The following is a 23,282-nucleotide window of genomic DNA, read 5'->3' on the forward strand; positions in this document are numbered from 1 at the left end:
CCTTTGTTCCTTTGGTGCACCTGCCTGATTAATGATATTTAAAAGAGTTGTCCTACTTACCTGAAGGGTGACCTGTGTTTATTCACATTGAGGGGCATAAGCTAGTGGGCAAGCAGCAAAGTGCTCAACTAGACTTTCTAGTAAGAGTAGTTAAAAGAGTAGTTAAAAGAGTAGTTAAAAGAGTAGTTAAAAGATACTTTTCATAACCTGGCTGTTGTTCTTTTAGACACAACAGCCAAGTATATTAAAGAATGCTGCACAAACAATTTAACACATCATCATGGAGAGAACCCAATAACCAGCCCCAGATCAGGCTAATGACATAGACCATCAAGCCTGTCTGGGGAATCAAACCAGGACCTCCTTTTGATTTCACAACCACAGTCCACAACATGGCAACTAGTCAACTGAGCCAACCAAGAGCCAGTACATGTTGTGAGCAGCAGTGAGACATTTATCAATGTCATCAAGGGGCCTGGAGCAAAATCAAAAGCACTGTAAATGTTACCTGGCTGGGGATTTGAACAAGGGAATTCCTATAGACCATAAACAGATCACCTATGTACTAGGCCACCAAGCTAGAACATTTAATGAAGATGTGGAGAGACTTTTCTGATAGACTTCATCAAGCCTGTTGCAACATGAAATGTGATAAAAAGGAAGCCACTCGGAATTCAAAGCAGGCCCTGTACTATGACTGTCCATGGGCACCTCACTACTAGTCAACTGAGCTAACTTGTAATTTTTTCATTGTCTTCAATCAGCCTGCTGCAACATTCAATGTACTAAAATGAAACCACACAGGGGGTTCAAACCAGAGGCTCCTCTATCACTGCAAGCATAGAACCCAGCTACTAGCCTGCTGAGCCACTTGCTCTACATGGAAGTTTAGAGAATTTTTGAGACTTTTCTCACTTCCTTCAATCAGTCTGCTGCAAAATTCAATGTACCAAAATGGAACCAGACAGGGGGTTCAAACCAGAGACTCCTCTATCACTGAAAGTAAAGAACCTGGCTATTAGCTCACTGAGCCATTTCTTTCTTTAAACAAGGAGGGAGTACATGATATAAGCAGCAGTGAGACTTTTATCAATACCATAAAGGGGCCTGGAGAAAAATCAAAGGAGATGTAAATGTTGCCTGGCTGGGGATTCAAACTAGGGAATCTATATAAAGCTTAAACAAATCCTCTATCTACTATCTATCTACAAGGCCACCAAGCTAGAACATTTCTTGCAGATATGGAGAAACTTTTCTCATGGGCTTCATAAAACCTGCTGCAACATTCAATGTACTAAAATTAAACCAGACAGGGGATCCAAACCAGAGGACCCTCTATCACTACAAGTAAAGAACATGGTTACTAGCTCACTGAGCCACCTCTTTCTTTAAGCAAGGTCAAAGACTTTTCTCACTGTCTTCACTCGGTAACTTTGTATCAGGAATGGGCCATGTTTCTGAATTACAAGTCCCAGCTCAATAAACCGCTGTTTGACCATCAGTGGAGAGAGTAACAACTGGAGACCTCTATTTGTCTGACTGCAAAAGCCTTTGGTATCTGATTTTCTTATATTTCTTCCTAGGACTATAGGAAGGGGAAGGTGACAAGTGATATGTGGAGTGATGATGATTTTGGTGTGGTCACCTCTCCAACAGACAAATCACAGCTGGGGGCAGTTAGTGGTAATGGTTAAAGAGAGACCTTTGGGGCCTCCTAACACTTGGGGCAGTTAGTGAGAGAGACAAATATGTAAGTTAGGTACAATGACGTTATAACTAAGTTAGATACAAACCTGAAAATACCTTACTGTGTGATGAATTTCAGATATTACTCTATGAGACAGACACAAAGGGCCTGATTCATTAAGGAACGTAAGTGCCGTATGTTTCGTAAAATTGTTCTGCACATGCCCAGAAACAAACTAGACCCCAGAGAGAGCAGCAACGTCTAATTTATCTTTGAGCACAAAGGACCCCACTACAGACTACAATTCCAGGGCCGGATCAGGGAAGGAAATGGGCATATGCATGTAGTCAGTGTACAGTAAGGGCGTGCCAAGCTTCAGTGCAATCAGCAGCGTCCGATTCAAGCTTAGTGCATCTAAAAGGAGGTGTTTTTCTCTCGTATCACTTGCTCCAGGGCAGGTGTAAGTGCTGATTACTAGTGATGACGGCTGTGTATGCAGCTAGAACATGTGTTTGTAATCAGGAGCAACTGTAAAAATGTATTTTATGTACAATAGACATTAATAACATCCTGATAAAAGTATTTTAAGGAGAGAATTTTTTTATATTCTTTAATGTTTTGTCATCAATATTTATAACAGGTGACATTAATTGAATTTTTTTTTATGTGCGTGACGTTATTGTATTGGACGTATCCTGCAGTGTATTGTCTTTTAGAGCAGAGCGGACATAGACCCGTATTCATCAGCAGAGGCAGGCCCAGTTTAAGGGCCACATGGTCCTGGAGCTGAAAATTATAAGGGTCTTATTGTGAGAAGTGCCGTCCCACCGGAGGTGTGGCCAGTGATGTGTGGGTGTGGCCAGCAGTGTGTGGGTGTGGCCAGCACCATGGGGGGCATAGCTTGCACTTCCCTCCAACCACCTACATCTCCTCCCTTCCTCCCTATAAAGAGTGCACCACTAACTGGATCACACAGCATGTATGTAACGTGAAGAATGTAAATACGTCCCAGCTGTCCCTCATATCGGGACAAGCTCCTGGCTGATCGGGATAGTCCCTAAAATCAGGACTATCCTGATGGAATCGGGACATTTGAGAGGTAAAGGTATGCTATGTTATTGCCCATTGAAGACAAAAATACAAACAATGGTTGATTATATAAAGCTGATTGTTGGTGCCATACAGGTTGTTTCAGCACCTCAGAAACTGCTGATCTCTTGGGATTTGTACACACAACAGTCTCCAGAGTTTACAGAGAACGGTGCTCAAAACCAGAGCGGAAGTTTTGTGAGTGGAAACGCCTTGTTAATGAGACACGTCAGAAGATAATGGCCAGCTTCAAACTGACTGGAAGGTGACAGTAACTTAATTAACCATGGGTGGTATGCAGGAGAGCATCACTGAATGGCCAGCCTTGAAGTGGATGTGCTACAGCAGCAGAAGACCACACACCCTTGTGACTGCCACACAATACACAGTACCCGTGTGACCACCACACAATACACACCAACCTTGTGACAGCCACAATACACAGCACCCTTGTGACCGCCACACAATACACACCAACCTTGTGACCGCCACACAATAAACACCAACCTTGTGACGCCACACAAAACACAGCACCCTTGTGACCGCCACACAATACACAGCACTCTTGTGACCGCCACACAATACACACCAACCTTGTGACCACCACACAATACACACCAACCTTGTGACCACCACACAATACACAGCACTCTTGTGACCGCCATACAATACACACCAACCTTGTGACCACCACACAATACACAGCACTCTTGTGACCGCCATACAATACACAGCACTCTTGTGACCGCCATACAATACACACCAACCTTGTGACCACCACACAATACACAACACTCTTGTGACCGCCACACAATACACACCAACCTTGTGACCGCCACACAATACACAGCACTATTTGTGAACACCATACAACATATAGCAACCATGTCACCTTTACACAATAGAGGGCAGCCATGAGACCCCCATCCAATACAGAGAGCAAAATATTTTGTAGATATAAACAAACTGTGCAGTTAATGTGTGAGAACGTGATTATCAGCTGTTGGTTATTTTCATACCTTCTAACACCTCAAATGACCAAAAGGGAATGTATAAGATTTGTTATATATAACTATTCTTTCTTCAAGTGTTCATACATCTGAGCAGACTTCAAAATACAAATAGTCAAACACAGTTACCTGTCAGTGGCACCAGGGTATAATCTACATTGAAAAAGTTGGTAATTTTGTTGTATGAAAAGGAACTGATCCCTATGCTAATACACACGGGCCATTCACACGTGCATATTATATTTTCACATATCCCATTGTCGCATATCCCCTGTTAAAAATTAATTGTTCCTACCTGTTGTCCTAAATGTAATGATTGTGTCTAGCATTTCTGATGTGCTAGGCTGCCCTGTGCCCTCCTCTCCCTCCAAACACCTCCATTGAGCAGCAACAGCGATTGAGGTATACCTCCCAATTCTCCCACGCCCGGGTAAAAGCTATCTCGGCATTGAATCTAGCTGAGCCTAACGAAAGACTGTTGCCCGTGGTATACACAGGTTTAATGGAAGGAGTGGGAGGTGGTTGCAGGGTGAATTAGTTAAGTGCCGGTCACAACCTTCTACCCATTTGCTAGTATCATGATTTTCCTGTTGGGTCCTTCTTATCCAAGCCCAACACTGCTATTAGGCTTTTGCAAGTATTTTGCACAATCTAGAACCCTAAGCTGCTCACTGATAGACGAAGCTCAATGTAAGTAAATGTTAAATTACACACAGCACTTCCAGAAGGGAATAGGAGCATGATCTATCAAATTGGGGGCACAGCCTAAAAAAATTGGTGCCAATTGGGCAGAGTTGGATTGGATGAGGGACTTGGATGGATATGGGACATAGTCAATTGTTTTATTAAAGAATATTAGAAGGTATGTGGAAAGTTACACAAATATTATACCAAATTACACATCAAATGACTTTGAGTCAATGCGTGATGGCGAAGGATCTATTATTTTATCATGTATCAAATGCAAATGTTTTGTTTTCAATGTATTTTTTAATAAATATTCCATAAAATTCATTGCTATGCTATTGTGCTCAGGGAACTTTGGTATTTTAATATATTTAATACAACAAGAGACTTGCCGTAATTTAGAGTCAGTAAAATTAAATATTAATGTGTCAAGTACAATTCATGAATAATATTTTTGTTTGTTTTTCCCATGTGGTTATAGCTAAACTGTCTTTTAGTAACAAAAATACATTTAGTAAAAATAGAGTTTATCATTTCTGGTTTAGTTGCCGTTGTGAGAGGTCGCAAATAGCAATGTAATTCACACTATTATAATGAGCGCTGACAATTTTGTGATAAACCTGACACCATTCACGACTAAAAATCAGGACATATTAGGCAATGATCCAATCTGCTGACTCACCAAAACAATGCCCATTCCTGGTGAAGTCATGTCCATTTGCAGATTGAGTGCTCCGATCTAAATACGGGCTTACTGCAGAATTGTGTCCTCGCCATCATGACTCATTTAAGGTGATTGAGGCACAAAAGAGCAGCGTTTTATAACCAAAAAAATAAAGAGAGTGATCTAACAGCGATAGTGGAGTTTGAAGTGACGTTTTTACTTTTGCCGGTGTGTACACGGGGATTCGTTGTTCTGCAGACGGCTATGAAAAGAATTTCCCAGTACTACTTCCCAGAAGTGGCAAGCGGGCGTGCACTAGTGGTGGGATTCAGCTGGTTTGCCAGAACCGATACCTAATTTTAAGGTGAGTTTGGCGAACCGGTTTCTCCAGAGTCCCCCTTCTACATTGCTGGGGGAAGCAGAGTACTTTAACAGAAAAAAAAACAACTCATCTGTTTGCGGCGTCGGCGCTCCTACTCTCTGCTCCATCCGCACTGAATGTCAGGCATGACTTCATCACACCCAACATTCAGTGAAGAGCAGCGCAGAGAGGAGCCAGCAAGAAGAGAAGAAAAGAGAAGAAAGAAGCCAATAGAAAAGGTAAGTGAAGAAGAACAGAAGCAAGGGGGAGCAAAAGCAGCATGGTACAGTGTGAAGGGGGTACAAGCAGCATGGCACAGTGTGAAGGGGGTACAAGCAGCATGGCACAGTGTGAAGGGGGTAAAAGCAGCATGGCACAGTGTGAAGGGGGTACAAGCAGCATGGCACAATGTGAAGGGGGTACAAGCAGCATGGCACAGTGTGAAGGGGGTACAAGCAGCATGGCACAGTGTGAAGGGGGTAAAAGCAGCATGGCACAGTGTGAAGGGGGTACAAGCAGCATGGCACAATGTGAAGGGGGTACAAGCAGCATGGCACAGTGTGAAGGGGGTAAAGGCAGCATGGCACAGTGTGAAGGGGGTACAAGCAGCATGGCACAATGTGAAGGGGGTACAAGCAGCATGGCACAGTGTGAAGGGGGTAAAGGCAGCATGGCACAGTGTGAAGGGGGTACAAGCAGCATGGCACAATGTGAAGGGGGTAAAAGCAGCATGGCACAGTGTGAAGGGGGTACAAGCAGCATGGCACAGTGTGAAGGGGGTAAAAGCAGCATGGCACAGTGTGAAGGGGATACAAGCAGCATGGCACAGTGTGAAGGGGGTACAAGCAGCATGGCAGAGTGTGAAGGGGGTAAAAGCAGCATGGTACAGTGTGAAGGGGGTACAAGCAGCATGGCACAGTGTGAAGGGGGTACAAGCAGCATGGCAGAGTGTGAAGGGGTAAAAGCAGCATGGTACAGTGTGAAGGGGGTACAAGCAGCATGGCACAGTGTGAAGGGGGTACAAGCAGCATGGCACAGTGTGAAGGGGGTAAAAGCAGCATGGCACAGTGTGAAGGGGGTACAAGCAGCATGGCACAATGTGAAGGGGGTACAAGCAGCATGGCACAGTGTGAAGGGGGTAAAAGCAGCATGGCACAGTGTGAAGGGGGTAAAAGCAGCATGGCACAGTGTGAAGGGGGTAAAAGCAGCATGGCACAGTGTGAAGGGGATACAAGCAGCATGGCACAGTGTGAAGGGGGTACAAGCAGCATGGCACAGTGTGAAGGGGGTAAAAGCAGCATGGCACAGTGTGAAGGGGATACAAGCAGCATGGCACAGTGTGAAGGGGGTACAAGCAGCATGGCACAATGTGAAGGGGGTACAAGCAGCATGGCACAGTGTGAAGGGGGTACAAGCAGCATGGCACAGTGTGAAGGGGGTACAAGCAGCATGGCACAGTGTGAAGGGGGCAAAAACAACATGGCACAGTGTGATGAAGAGGGGAATTACTGTGGCATAATTTGAAATGAGGGCACTACTCTGTGGCATAACATGACTCATTACTATTATTATCTTGATATTAGCAGCATAAAATAAGAAATATTTTATACACACACGCACACCTGGGTTTGACTAGATATCTGCCTCTTGATATTGATATAAATAATTTATCATTATGCAGCTTTTATAAATTTTGTTGTTTATTACTTTGCAATTGTCTGTGTAATGTCTTAATAATTTGTACTCTTTTATTTCCTATATTTACATTTAATTCCTATTGTGATTCAATGTATGTGTTGCCATGTAACTTCCATTGTTGATTAAAATATATTTTTTTTAGTTTTCTGTCATGTATTATTTAATATTTTAAAATTCTTTCTTATCACATAATCTAGTTTTGTGCACCTCTTTTATTGTTCTTGAGTATTAAATGCATGAAATATTAAACTGCATTTCGGTATCTTTTTATATACTTAAAATGGTCATTAGCGCAGAGAACCGGTTGTTAATTTATTTGAACCCCACCAAGGCCGTGCACCCCCTTCTTAGTGTCGTCACTATCTCCCCGAGAACCGATAAGTTGAATAATGGTTCGTCCCATAAAACCTCTCTGTGTATTAGAAGGGGCCTAAACACCTGTCAGTAGAATTTCTGTAACTGCAGGAAAAAGTCGCCCGCCACAAAGAGTACGGTAAATGAAGGAAAGATGGAGATGTGTCCACAGGTTCAGCGCCTGGACATAGCTGTGTCCTCTGGAACGTGGGAACACGCCGCTGCTTCCATGACAGGAGGAACTGTTTGCTCTAGGCAATTTCCGATCTCCTGGGAAGGAGCTGAGCTGGTAGACAGGAGAGACAGAGGAACAATGAAGGATACAGGGTAAGGAGGAGAGAAAAGGAATGAATATGAGGAGGAAATAAAGTCAGGGACAATGGGGGTTCTTGACGGGAGGAATAACAATTGCAGAAAAAAAGTTCCCTAGTCCAGACTACAAAACACAGATCCACTGAGTCAGTGAATACAGCAAATTCTCACTGACCAGTGAACACAACACATAACCACTGAGCCAGTACACATAACGCATAACCACTGAGTCAGTACACGTAACGCATAACCACTGAGCCAGTACACATAAGGCATAACCACTGAGTCAGTACACGTAACGCATAACCACTGAGCCAGTACACATAACGCATAACCACTGAGTCAGTACACGTAACGCATAACCACTGAGCCAGTACACATAAGGCATAACCACTGAGTCAGTACACGTAACGCATAACCACTGAGCCAGTACACATAACGCATAACCACTGAGTCAGTACACATAACGCATAACCACTGAGTCAGTACACGTAACGCATAACCACTGAGCCAGTACACATAAGGCATAACCACTGAGTCAGTACACGTAACGCATAACCACTGAGCCAGTACACAACGCATAACCACTGAGTCAGTACAGGTAACGTATAACCACTGAGCCAGTACACATAACGCATAACCGCTGAGTCAGTACACAACGCACATAAGCCGCTAAAACAATAAATTATCCTTACTGATCCAGTGTGTAGAACACATCACCACTGAGCCATTTTACACTAAATATCCTTACTGATCCAGTATATACAACACATCACCACTGAGCCAATATATACTAAATATCCATATTGATCCAGTATATACAACACATCACCACTGAGCCAATATATACTAAATATCCATATTGATCCAGTATATACAACACATCACCACTGAGCCAATATATACTAAATATCCATATTGATCCAGTATATACAACACATCACCACTGAGCCAATATACCCTAAATATCCTTATTGATCCCCTGTGTATAACACATCACCACTGAGCCAATATACACTAAATACACAAAACAAATAGATGACTTACAGCGCTGAAAGGTTCACACAGATAAAGATGCCAGCGTCAAACACTGTAACACAAAAATTGGAATAGACATAGAGCAGTAGAGTTCCAACAATAAATAAAGGGTACAGATATCTTCCAATTCCCTCTTCAAGTGTGTTCCATTTAACCAATTATAGGGTAACCACGTGAGGGATCCCCCCTGGATTTATGCTTACAGACTCGTTTCTTTAAACTCAACACATCACCCAGATTATTGATGAAAATCACGATGTCTGCCTCCACTGTACTCTCCAACGATAAACATGTGCAAGAAATAGAAAATCATAGCATAATACCGTTTATTGATAACAATATTCTCATTAAAATTCCACAAATTGGTCTGCTTCTAGGAGCGTACCTTGAGTAAAAGGATTACAGTGCACATAATAGGGTATTATACCCAAAAGTCCAATCAGATCTTACTGACTCTCGTCCTCCTCAGGTAGTCCCAGCGTAAGTCTCCCAGTTAGTCCGACGCGTTTCGAATCATTAAGATTCTTTATACACTAAATATCATCACTAATTCAGAATATACAACACATCACCACTGAGGCAATATACACTAAATATCATCACTGATCCATTGTGTAGAACACATCACCACTGAGCCAATATACACTAAATATTATCACTGATCCAGTATATACAACACATCACCACTGAGCCTAATATACACTAAATATCATCACTGATCCATTGTGTAGAACACATCACCACTGAGCCAATATACACTAAATATCATCACTGATCCAGTATATACAACACATCACCACTCAGCATATATACACTAAATATTATCACTGATCCAGTATATACAACACATCACCACTCAGCATATATACACTAAATATCATCACTGATCCAGTATATACAACACATCACCACTGAGCCTAATATACACTAAATATCATCACTGATCCATTGTGTAGAACACATCACCACTGAGCCAATATACACTAAATATCATCACTGATCCAGTATATACAACACATCACCACTCAGCATATATACACTAAATATTATCACTGATCCAGTATATACAACACATCACCACTCAGCATATATACACTAAATATCATCACTGATCCAGTATATACAACACATCACCACTCAGCATATATACACTAAATATTATTACTGTTCCAGCAAATAGAATCCATCGCCACTGAGCCTATATACACTAAATATCATTACTGATCCAGTATATACAACACATCACCACTGAGCCAATACACACTAAATATCCTTAGTGATTCAGTGTGTATAACACATCACCATTGTTCCAATAGACACTAAATATCCTTACTGATCCAGCGTGTATTAGTAGAACTGATCACCAGTGAACCAATATACACTAAATATTATTACTGATCCAGTGTGCACAACAGAAATGTACCTTACGCCAATGGATGCAATTGCATGAAATTCATGTCTGAATGCAAATGACACTTATCATGGCCAATGACTTGAAGAGCAGAACACGGTTAGGTAAGAGGACGTAGGCAATGTACACTAAGGGCGTTTCGAGGGCGTGCTGACGCAGTTACGGCCAATCCAAGTCCTGGGTTTCTCTTAAGCATGTTTGTTGTCAGTAGTATCACTTACACCAGCTACAGGAATTTGATAGGCTGAGGCATTACTACCAATATTTTAAAGAGGGACAATTTAAAACGAATGCACTTTTGACTGCCTGTATAACCCTTTGCAGGCTTTTATTTATATAATAAGGAAGATATCATAATTTTCTTGGCCCACATTGCTCTGCGTCTTGAATACAACTATATACAGGACAGGAGCTTTATTTGGCTCTATGGGCAGTAAAAAAAATAGAAACATTGCCTGATGATACAAAACCGTGGATGAAGCAACCCTCCCCCACCCCCCACCAATAATAGTTTAATTATTACCCCCAGAATAGAGAACAATCTTGTGACAAGGCTAATGCAAATCAAAGTCACATTACAACATCTATAAAGCCAAATGTCTTCATAGTGAATGGGCAAAAAAAATAAATGTGTCCTTTCTCTGCATATAGTAACATATATAAACTACAGTGACTTCTCAATTCCCACTTGCTCTAATTAGCTGAATGTTTTCAGCTCTAGTTGAAAGAAGCTTTGGTTTTACAGTCATGATTTACCTACCGCCACTGGGGAGCAATTAGTGTGTACAGGACGGTCTCTGCAGCCACGAAATGAACACAATTCCTTGTCTAGAAATATACAGTGTAAGATCTCACAATCTATAATTAGAACATTGCAGATTAGAGACACTGCAACGTGTCGGCACCAAGAACCAGCAGAGTATCATCTAACACAATCTCCAACAATAATCTGGAGATCAGAAGCTGCAATTTCTGATGCTAGGTTCTCAAACTATGTCCAACTTTACTGCACCAATAATGGACCCCACCCAATCTATCTACATCAGGTACCCGAATATTATCTAAGTATTGTATAACAATCAGCTACAGACCATTATCAATCTTCTCTAGATAAGGAATTAGTGGCGCTATATAAACAAATTGATGATGATGATAAGAGACATGCAGAATATTATCTAAGTATTGTATAACAATCAGCTATAGATCCTTATTCAACCTCTCTAAATAAGGGACCTGTAGAATATTTTCTAATTGTTCTATTAAAATAACAATCGCCAAATCATTATCAAACATGTCTAGATCAAAGCCTGCTGAATATTATCTAATTGTCCTATAGCAAAAATCTGTTGATCATTATCCAATCTCTGTAGATAAGGTGCAAGCAGAAAATGATCTAATACTTATACAACAATTATGTACAGATCATTATCCAACCTCTAGATACATGTCTTGCAGAATATCATCTAATTGTTCTATAGCAATATTATACAGATCATTATCCAACCTCTTTAAACAAGGAACCTGCAGAAAGTTATCTGAATCTTATATAACAATTATCTACAGCTCATAATTCAATCTCTAGATAACGGGCGTGCACAATATTACGTAATTGTTATTATAGCCATAATCTTCAAATCATTATCAAACATCTCTAGATCAAAACCTGCAGAATATTGTGTAATACTTCTATAACAATCTCCAAATCATTATCCAACGTCTCTAGATATGGAACCTTCAATCTATTATCTAATTTGACTATAATAATCATCTACAGATCATTCTCCAACCTGTTTAGATCAGGGACCTGCAGAATATTATCACAATCTTCTATAACAATATTCTACTGATCGTTACCCAACCTCTCTAGACAAGGGACCTGCAGAAGATTATCTAATTCTTCTATGACAATTATCTACAGATAATCTCTCGCAAATGGAGACGTATTATGAAATGTGTCTGTAGGAGAGCTCTTGGGGTCTATGACCATCGGGCAGTGTGATTTAATATACAAGAAGCAGTAAATCATTGCTAGAGTGCAAACAGAAGAAAACATTACACAGACACTGAAAAGCTAACAAAAAATCCTTACATACATTAGAGAGAGGAACAACAAAGCAAATTGAGGAATTGTACATTTAAGAACTGAATCTTGTGGATATATTTCAGAAGATAAAGATATTTTTATTCTTTATTTACACTAGCGTGCAAAAGTCTTTGTTTACTTCTATTGAAGTATTATATAAATATTATATTATCTTAATGAATATTAACTTTAATTGCTCCCTAAAATCATTATCACGATTAGAATCCAGAATTTACTTCAAATGTTCTATACTTAGCATACCATATTATTTGTAAAGACAAGTGTTATCCATTTTCATCGCAGTCCCAGGAGTTTATTGATTGCTAAAATACGTCATGATGAGCTGGTCATTGATAAATCTTGTACATGTGTTGATTAGTTTTATTCAATTATATTTTTCATATAAAATATATTTTTTATTAATTGAATATTGTATATCATTATTTTAATTTCCTTTTTTTTTTTACAGTGTTTAACTCAATAATAATAACCGTAACTTTTTCAAAACGAAGAAAAGACGCGAATAGTCACTTGAATTGCGCGATGACAGCCAAACTCTTTCTGAAGAAGGCTACACTCATCGTCAGATTGCTAAGAAATGAAAGATTCCACGGTCTAGTGTAACGTAGACATTAGCTCGATACAAAGAAACGGGTACAAACGTGACTATAGAACGTTCTGGATGACCAAGGTGTACATCAAAAAGGGAAGATAAATATATTATCGTAATGAGTAAGTGAAACCGAAGACTCCCAGCAACTGCACTCAAAGAAGAACTCAATAAAATTAGACAAACTCCAGTATCAGTCGATACAGTTATAAGACGTCTGCATAATGCAAGCCTAAATGGTCAAAAAGCTTGCAGAAAACCATTGTTGAGGTCTGTAAATAATGTACAACGCATTTGATGGGCCAAAGAACACCGGTAATGGACTCTGGATCAGTGTAAAAAGTATTTTGGACCGTCAAGTCCAAATTTTTGGAACCAGAAGACGTCGGTATGTTCAACGAGTGGTAGGAGAACGTGTGTTAGATAATTGTGTAAGTCATACAGTTAAACGTGGTGGTCATGTCATCATTTGGGGTAGAAAAAAGGTTGTTGATTTAGTTCAAATAACATCAACTATGGATCATCATCATCAACATTTATTTCTATAGCGCCAACAAATTCCGTAGAGCTTTACAATTGGGAACAAACATTAGTAAAACAATACTGGGTAATACATACAGACAGAGAGGTAAGAGGGCCCTGTTCGCAAGCTTACAGTCTATGGGACAATGGGAGTTCAATACACAAGGGCATGTGCTACATCATATTGCATATTGGACCAGCTAGAATGCAAAGGTAAAAAGTATTGTGTGGGCTGTGGGATCAGTCACACAGCAATGCTGGTCAGAGGGTTGTTGTCTTGTGTTAGCTGTGTAGAGGGTGGTAATAGGGTAACCTAGGGAGATTAAGATGGTGGTTGAGGAATATTATAAGCTAGTCTGAAGAGATGAGTTTTCAGAGAACGCTTGAAGGTTTGAAGACTAGAGGAAAGTCTTACTGTGTGAGGGAGGGAATTCCACAAAGTGGGTGCAGATAAAAAACAATACCACAGTATTATAGTACATCACGGTGTACCAAGTGGAACTCAGAATATTGGAAAGGGTTTCATCATGCAACAAATTTACGACCCTAAACACACATCTAAACTCTTGTATGAATTATTTGAAGAGTAAAGAAAAGCAGAAAGTTCTACAAATGATGACGTGGCCTCTTCAGTCATCTGAGCTCAATCCCACTCAGAAAACTCTGGGATGAATTAGAAAACTTTGTGTAATGGCTACAACAAATATTAATACTTATTGTAATGTCTGAGTGAGGCCTGGAAAGGAATAACTGATGAAACTTTAGAAAAGTTGGTGTCTCGAATGCCCCAAGTATGTGAAGCAGTGATACGCGTAAAAGGAGGACACATTAATGAAAGTCAAATTTAATCTAAAATTGATGTTATACTATAAAATTATAAATAATCTTGATGTTTTAGTTACAGTATCATGTGAAACATTATTATGAATAAATATTTGCATGATTTCTCTCCATTTTGTCTTTTGTTAACAATTATTTTCCTTGACCCACGACTTTTGCACGCTAGTGTACTGCTGAAAACCCAATGGGATCTCCTACAGTTTTAGGGAAAAGATATATATCGATCTGTAGACAACTATAATTACTACAGAAGAGCTGTTCCTGCAAGTCTCAAACTTAAAGCTAGATAAATCAATGGGTCCAGACGCTGTACTTCCAAGAATATTACTAAAAAAAACAAAACACAAAAACTAAGAGTGGTACAATAGCCAAACTATCGTACGTTCTTTACTTGCCATGCACGACTTCGTAAAAGAATTTGGGTAGTACTGAAAGGGTGGGCGCATTTCCTACGGTGCGTCTCATGTTCAGCACTTTCAGTTTTCGGAGACTGCTCCTCTGTGCGGAGAGGGGATTTGCACCTTGACGCGTACTGAGGGACCCATCGCGTGCGCTTCTTAAAATGAACCCTTAAGTGTTGTAGAAGCCAATGGTGTAAGCTCAGAGGTAGGGCTGGTAGCCATCGGAGATCCTGAGGGATGTATGGGGTCCTGTTTGGTTTAAATTATTGATTACTTATATTATTTGTGATCTGCAAGGGAAGGAACGCCTTTTTGAAGATGATACAAAGGAGCAATTTATGAAGTGGTGCTAGCACAGTTTCACTCTCGTTCCGTAACTCCAACGCAAGTTGGAGTGTGCCGCATATTTATGAAAGGTGCATCCTAGCAGATATTGTGGATATCTGCTGCTTTGCATCCTGCTTCGTTTCTGGGAGCAGTCACCATTCAATAGTATGGTGATTGCTCCCTATCGCTATCCACCAAGTTCCGAAAAATTGTTTTATTTTGGAAACTTGTCATGTTAATGTACACGCGTACAGTATCATAATTGAAAAATTTCAGTGCTGTCAGCTCTGCTCCGAAGAGCAGAGCTGGACAGCGCATGTGTGGAGGGATCACATGATCCCTCCCGGTCACTCACCGCTCTGTAGAGACAGAGCGGAGATGTTTGTGCGCATGTCCAGTTCATCCAACTGCACATGCGCAATTGCAGTACGAAGGAAAACGAAGAGGACGAGGAGGAGATCAGGAGACAGCACATTCCGAAGAGGACGTGGTAAGTGTGATTTTTTTAATCACAGAAACAGCAGTTTATCGGAACTGCTGTTTCTGTGTTGGGTTCTTCATAAATTTGAGAAATAGTTAAATCCTTATCAATGCGATAAGGATTGAAAACTATTTTTCACTTTATGCGAACATTGATAAATGTGTCCCAAAGAGAGTGGACACCGCAGGTGGAGTAGAACAAATGGGCAGTGAGTTTTATTTTGAGAAAATAGAGGACTTGAATAAAGTGCAGATTCTTAAATTGAATACAGCAGAATGTAAAATAATGCACTTGGGGCAAACAAATCTGAAAGCAGTAGACAGAATGAAGGGGGCGATGTACTAACAACAGTGGAGGAACGGTACCTTGAAGTTATGATGAGTCTGATGATGCTGGTGAACAATCAGAATCAGTGGAAGTAGACGGCAGAACACTTGTTTATATAGGAAGGTGCATTAGTAGCAGGAAGATGGAGCTTATATCACCACTTTATGAGACCTCATCACAAAAAAGACAGAAACACTCACAAGAGAGGTGATATAATGAGGCACGGGCAGCAGAACTGAACTTATCAGGATCGAACATAGCCATCTCCGAGGAGTGAAGGAACAGAGGTACAACCCAATATATCACACGTATCAATAGATTCAGGACTTCTAGAACAAGAGAACTCGCTCTTTAAAATATAGGAGGATAGCGAGGAAGATTTTTGTACAAAATGGGTGATAGACCCCGGCAGTTATAGTGGAGATTCGAACAGTAACAAATTAAAGAATACACGGGATAAACAGATGGATATTGTTAAGACTTAAGTCTAAAATATATATAAAAGAAAAATAAACAAACACACACACAAAAGGGCAGAATGCATGGACTGCTAGATTCTTCTCTGCTGTCAAATTCTCTGTTTCTGTTCTAAGGTAAAGATCATTATCCAACCTCTAGATCAGGGACCTGCAGAATGTTATCTAATTCTTCTATACCAATAATCTATAGATCATTATCCAACCTCTAGATCAGGGACCTGCAGAATGTTATCTAATTCTTCTATACCAATAATCTACAGATCATTATCCAACCTCTAGATCAGGGACCTACAGAATATTATCTAGTTCTTCTATACCAATAATCTACAGATCATTATCCAACCTCTAGATCAGGGACCTACAGAATATTATCTAGTTCTTCTATACCAATAATCTATAGATCATTATCCAACCTCTAGATCAGGGACCTACAGAATATTATCTAGTTCTTCTATACCAATAATCTACAGATCATTATCCAACCTCTAGATCAGGGACCTACAGAATATTATCTAGTTCTTCTATACCAATAATCTATAGATCATTACCCAACCTCTAGATCAGGGACCTACAGAATATTATCTAGTTCTTCTATACCAATAATCTACAGATCATTATCCAACCTCTAGATCAGGGACCTACAGAATATTATCTAGTTCTTCTATACCAATAATCTATAGATCATTACCCAACCTCTAGATCAGGAACCTGCAGAGTATTATCTAATTCTATACCAATAATCTATAGATCATTATCCAACCTCTAGATCAGGGACCTGCAGAATGTTATCTAATTCTTCTATACCAATAATCTATAGATCATTATCCAACCTCTGAATCAGAGAACTGCAGAATATTATCCAATTCTTCTACGGCAATAATATCAAGGTCATTCTCAGAGCAGAATGCATATTTTTTCCCACAGATAATGCACATATTTTGTTGAGAGCCGTTGCTATAACTCTTCTGAAACAAAAACCTGGAAGGTGGAATATCTGACACGACCTTACAGAATGTAGCATCTGCAAACGTCTGGTTCCCTATGAAAGCCTGCAGGGGATTCTCCACTATCAAAATATATCTCCATCTAGTGTATCAGAAAACCACAGAGCATTATGTCAAGTCGATCCGCCGTTCAAAATCTCATATGTGCTTTGCAGTATGAATGTTCTGGTCTCAAAGCCCCAATGTAGAGAGGAGAATATAATATTTTATGGGGCATGCAGGTATTTAATCTGTAACAAAAAAATGATCTACAAATATTTGGTTAATGGTTCCGGGATAGCGTCTGTCTGATATATGCTGCAGCTTCCTACCATAATCCTGTTTTCTCATTTGAGTGTTTAGTATTTTCAAGGGGATTCTATCATAAACCAATCCCGTAACATTTAACCCCATCGAGCTACGATAGACGGGCAATTGCATGACGCAATCTATTTTACAACAGACGCAGGAATGTCTGACAAGTGTAGACGGCCCCATAAGTAGCCAGGTGTTATACTTTTATATCCGACGGAGATTTTACCACCAAGAGACTGCAGGTGAGAATCATCCGCGGAGCTCTAAACTTGACAACTTAATAAAAACAAAGTGCAACTCCATTCAAACTTCTCTTGAAAGACCCTTCCACTCCCCAACGAATGAAACCTGAACGGTCCTATCCCACAGGACTCTGCGGCTCGGCGTGGGAGCGTTATCTTCAGAGGCGCCACGAGCCATGCTCAATTTTATTTTATTTTTAAATTCGCCAGGAGCGACTGCCTGGAGAATTGTCAAAATTGGGGATATGGGTGAGAAATTGCATCACCGCGAGGGAGCCTTGAGGTTTCACTAGCTAAGTGGAAGATAAAGATTTTAAAAGGAAGATTGAATGATTTATCTACTCATTTAGTCGGTGAGTTGGACTTCATTTGCACCACGATACAGATGTATCTGTTTAATGATCTGCTGAGATTATAGAAACGGTCCGCACGTAAGACCGAGGACCTGGTGGTCTATTTAGGAGCAAACATAAATTGCTCACGTTATTTTCCATTTCTTTTGCCAATGATAAGAAATTAATTAACGTGGAAATTTATTAAAATTGATTAGCTGGGACAGCGGTTCCGATAGGAGCAATCACTGTACTGACGCCTTTCTATGGCCAGGCAGAATTTGTGACGAAGAGAGCAGGAAGCTCACCGGGGAGGGAGCTGAAGATTTGTCTCCTGCCTCTCCCCATAGGTAATAACGGGTAACGCCATTGCCTAATTTCGGAGTTTGATAATTAGGGCAAAATCGCAGTCCACAGACACACCTATGGGGACTGGATTATTTTATTAATAAACAGCTGTGTTACTATTTCTGTGATTTAATCTTCCAAAAACTGTAGTTATAGGGGGATTGTAGGTTGATTTGAAAACAGTCAGACACAGAATGCCACGTCAAATCTTCAACCCTTAAAGGCAAAAGAGATGAAGGAAACATATTAACGCTCGATGTAAGATGCACATATCCAAGCCTTTGTCTGTGATATAGAGGCAGTATATAATGATTCATATCAGTTCTACAGTCTCAGCCTTTGTTGGTCTGAAGCTGCTCTGATCATTTCTTGCAGAACAGGCGGCTCTGCTGAACTTACACCATAACCCCGTGCAACACAAAAAACGGTATGTTCCCAAATGTCACGCCTACCCCTCAACCCCCCATCGCAGCCAGGGCAAAATACAACTCAGTCATTCTAAGGCCATGAAACAGGCAGCCTGCGTAACATGAAAGTGAATGGGAAACAGTCTTACCCATGATCAGGCTGGGCTGGGGGGGGGGGGGGGGGGGGGCAGCGACCATCTGTTTTTTTCCCTTTACAATGTCCCTAATAGGCTGCTGAGTCGAGTCTTGCCCCCCAGGCTAAAATTTGCCAGCCAGCCCCTGCTACCGCCCCCTAGCGATTCCTCCGTCAGTACACCACTCGCAGCTCACAGACAACAGAATCGCTGGTACCCGACAGGGAAACAGTGTTTCCCACTCACTTCCATGCAGATATCATCACTTTACAATGTCACATTCTCCTGCTTAGAAAATGTTGTTGTTCTAAATAGACCTGTCTGACACCGAATTACCTGGACCGAATTAACTAATAGACGGGAGAAGTGTTTTAAACACCAATAAATGAACTCAATACAGGGACTGCATGGGGTAACAGAGTGTGAAGTTTGGGAGTAGAGAATTTTGCATTGGATGCCATCGGGAACTGTCTAGTACTGAACGCAACATAATGATCTGATAATGAACAGTTAACGATGGAACAGTGCTCTCAAAATTGTGCATATTTCATATTTCTGTCTAATTGTCGCTCTAAGGAAGGAACGGAGTGAATCACTTATTTTGTGTTTTACCATTTGAGCTGAAGCAGTTACCAGCGTAGTTTTTCTCCCGCAGTCTTAATGGCCTGTCACATTGCTCTATGCTACACATAGCAGTTATAACAGGGAGCTGTAGCATCACTAATTAGCTAATATTGGTGTCTATGACACAGGTCGTCCGAGTCAGGTTAATTGAGCGAATAGACAAAGAAATATCGCCAAGTAAAACCAGACTGCTGTGAACAGCCCTCGCGGAGGTACAATTAGGTGCGAGACGCAGAAAACACTAATTAACATTTTATTTCTGTAACGCGGATTATAGGACAACGCTCTGTCTTTACAATTATACAACATTGAATTTTTTTTTTTCCTCATGACTGTATTCTTAAGGTTAGGTGTCACGTGTAATACTCAGCTGCTAGGTAGTCTATTGATTCACTGAGCCTCTGACTTAGGATGTGTCATGGACTTAATTGTATAGATGACAGCGTCTAAGTGTAATCTGCCAATTTGTAGATATTTCAGTACTTATAAAAGTGTTATTGGATTAAAGAAAAAAAGAAAGACAAAAGATAATTGTTGTTTAAAATTGTCACAAAATGTAAATTGTCAGACAAATCTTAGATAAGGTGCAGATAGACAAAAATCTCCAAATTGTGTCTCCACTGTATATACAGTGTAAATATTGCAGAAATGTCCCTGCAGCCTTTGATGTCAACATTTACAATCACTTACTCCTTAGATCCAGTTGAAATGTTACAGGACGAATAGAAAATATGATGCAAAAGACAAAACTGCATAGAACGATTTTACTCTAAAGACATTTTTTCTGCACATGTATGTCCTGTTCTGGGTGGTCTGCAATGGACTTAATAAACACTTTTCTTAATATCCCCTAATAACTGTCAGACTTTCTTTTCACTCATCACATTGCTCTGTCTTGGGAGAGGATGCATCATTTATTTGTAATCAATCACAAGTTTCTGCATAAACCTTTTATGTGGAATTGATCTGATACAATCACATTACAGAGACTCTAGCTGGTACTGTGTATTGTTCTGTACTTACTTTCATCCATTGGCTGAGGGTAAGGTGCCACCTACAGCCTAGCACAGGTATTACACTCTATGAAATTTCAACAAAACACTTAGGTACATGTAGAGCATGAATTAGGACTGTACACAGAACATGGGGTGTGAGCTTTCAACATGAGGGTCCTGTAACATTATCCAGCCTAACTATTATATAAAGATTCAGTAAAGCATTATCTGGCCTTTATATATAAGGATTCTGTATCTACAACCTGCAGAGCATTATCTAGCAGTGTGGTCCAGAACCTGCAGAACATGATCTAACCCGTGTAGAGCCAGAATCTGCAGCGCAAAACCTAGCCCTGTGGATCTGCAACCTGTCTGCAGAGCATTATCTACCCATATGGGTCTACAACCTGCAGAGAATTATCTAACCCATATAGATCTACAATCTGCAGAGCATTATCTAACCCATGTAGATCTACAACCTGCAGAGCATTATCTAACCCATGTAGATCTACAATCTGCAGAGCATTATCTAACCCATGTAGATCTACAATCTGAAGAGCATTATCTAACCCATGTAGATCTACAATTTGCAGAGCATTATCTACCCATGTGAATCTACAACCTGCAGAGCATCATCTACCCATGTGGATCTACAACCTGCAGAGCATTATCTTACCCATGTAGATCTACAATTTGCAGAGCATTATTTACCCATGTGGATCTACAACCTGCAGAGCATTATCTAACCCATGTAGATCTACAACCTGCAGAGCATTATCCAAACCATGTGGATCTACAATTTGCAGAGCATTATTTACCCATGTGGATCTACAACCTGCAGAGCATTATCTAACCCATGTGGATCTACAACCTGCAGAGCATCATCTACCCATGTGGATCTACAACCTGCAGAGCATTATCTAACCCATGTGGATCTACAACCTGCAGAGCATTATCTAGCCCATGTAGATCTACAATTTGCAGAGCATTATTTAGCGATGTGGATCTACAACCTGCAGAGCATTATCCAAACCATGTGGATCTACAATTTGCAGAGCATTATTTACCCATGTGAATCTACAACCTGCAGAGCATTATCTAACCCATGTGGATCTACAACCTGCAGAGCATCATCTACCCATGTGGATCTACAACCTGCAGAGCATCATCTACCCATGTGGATCTACAACCTGCAGAGCATTATCTAACCCATGTGGATCTACAACCTGCAGAGCATTATCTAGCCCATGTAGATCTACAATTTGCAGAGCATTATTTAGCGATGTGGATCTACAACCGGCAGAGCATTATCCAAACCATGTGGATCTACAATTTGCAGAGCATTATTTACCCATGTGAATCTACAACCTGCAGAGCATTATCTAACCCATGTGGATCTACAACCTGCAGAGCATCATCTACCCATGTGGATCTACAACCTGCAGAGCATTATCTAACCCATGTGGATCTACAACCTGCAGAGCATTATCCAACCCATGTGGATCTACAACCTGCAGAGCATTATCCAACCCATGTGAATGAACAACCTGCAGAGCATTATCTAACCTGTCTGTGTGGTTCTACAAAATGCAGAACATTATCTAGTCCGTGCGAAGCCACAACCTGCAGAGCTTTTTTTCTAGTCCGTGTGGAGCTATAACCTACAGAACATGATATAACCTGTCTGGCACCAGACCCTGCAGAGCATTATCTAACCTGCAGAGCATTCTATAACCCGTGTAGATCCAGAACCTGTAGAACATTATGTAACCAGTGTGGACCATGATCAAGCTCTTGTATAACATTTTCCTGCGTTGCATCCACCGACCCAGCCCCAGCGCTGAGGACTTGTTACTGGATAAGAGCAGAAAGTCACAGGACCTGCAGAGCATCCCCCAGAGGGGAGACTTAAAGACATTTCTCCTAAGACAGAGAAGTATAAGTCTGACCTACCTGAGCCCGGGTCCTGGCAGGTGAAGATGCCAGCCTGGTGGCAGAGAGAGTGTGGAGGCTGGGACCAGGTGAGGACACTGGGCAGGGAGGGCACAGGTGTCAGAGCAGGGGGCAGCACAGCAGCATCTTAGCCCAGACAGGAAGAGCAGAAGGATCCAGGTGAGGCAGAAAAGTGCACAAGAGTGAGACAGAGTGCACTGAATGGGAGAGAGAGGGAGGTGAGGAGACAGGAGGGAGGAGAGTAAGAGAATGCGTGTACTCAGCTCTAATCCACGGGAGGCTGCCCCCTACAGAGAGAGTGCAGTACCTACATCTCCCCACAGCGCGGCAGCACAGAGCCCCGTCTCTCAGCTATGCTCTCTAGGGCACAGGGACAGGGCAGAGGCTAAGTGATGCTGTGCAGGACGGTGCCCACGGTGACACTGAGAATGGAGATGCAGCACGTGTGGCACTTCTCTGGCAGGTAAAAGGTTAATATACGAATAGGAAGAAGGACGAGCATTGTCCAAGATAGGTGATGATGTATATGGGTCTGGCAGGAGAGGGGTTAAGGGGCGATGTGCTAGGT

At 41.0% G+C, this 23,282-nt stretch overlaps 2 protein-coding genes across 2 annotated transcripts in view; one reads left to right on the plus strand and one right to left on the minus strand.

The window, feature by feature from the left end:
- The window catches only part of LOC142101255 (metabotropic glutamate receptor 6-like), a 94,352-nt gene extending 79,918 nt beyond the window's left edge, over positions 1-14,434 (plus strand). Inside the window, exon 10 of the mRNA XM_075185589.1 lies at positions 12,864-14,434. Within this exon, the coding sequence (XP_075041690.1) occupies positions 12,864-12,878 (15 nt within the window). The 3' untranslated portion in view covers positions 12,879-14,434. The remainder of the gene's footprint in view (positions 1-12,863) is intronic.
- The window catches only part of LOC142101256 (caM kinase-like vesicle-associated protein), a 61,340-nt gene extending 38,338 nt beyond the window's left edge, over positions 1-23,002 (minus strand). Inside the window, exon 1 of the mRNA XM_075185590.1 lies at positions 22,715-23,002. The gene's annotated coding sequence lies outside the window, so the exon portion shown is untranslated. The remainder of the gene's footprint in view (positions 1-22,714) is intronic.
- Between the last annotated feature and the right edge of the window lie 280 nt (positions 23,003-23,282).

This window comes from Mixophyes fleayi, chromosome 9 (genome assembly GCF_038048845.1).
Source record: "Mixophyes fleayi isolate aMixFle1 chromosome 9, aMixFle1.hap1, whole genome shotgun sequence".
NCBI lineage: Eukaryota > Metazoa > Chordata > Amphibia > Anura > Limnodynastidae > Mixophyes > Mixophyes fleayi.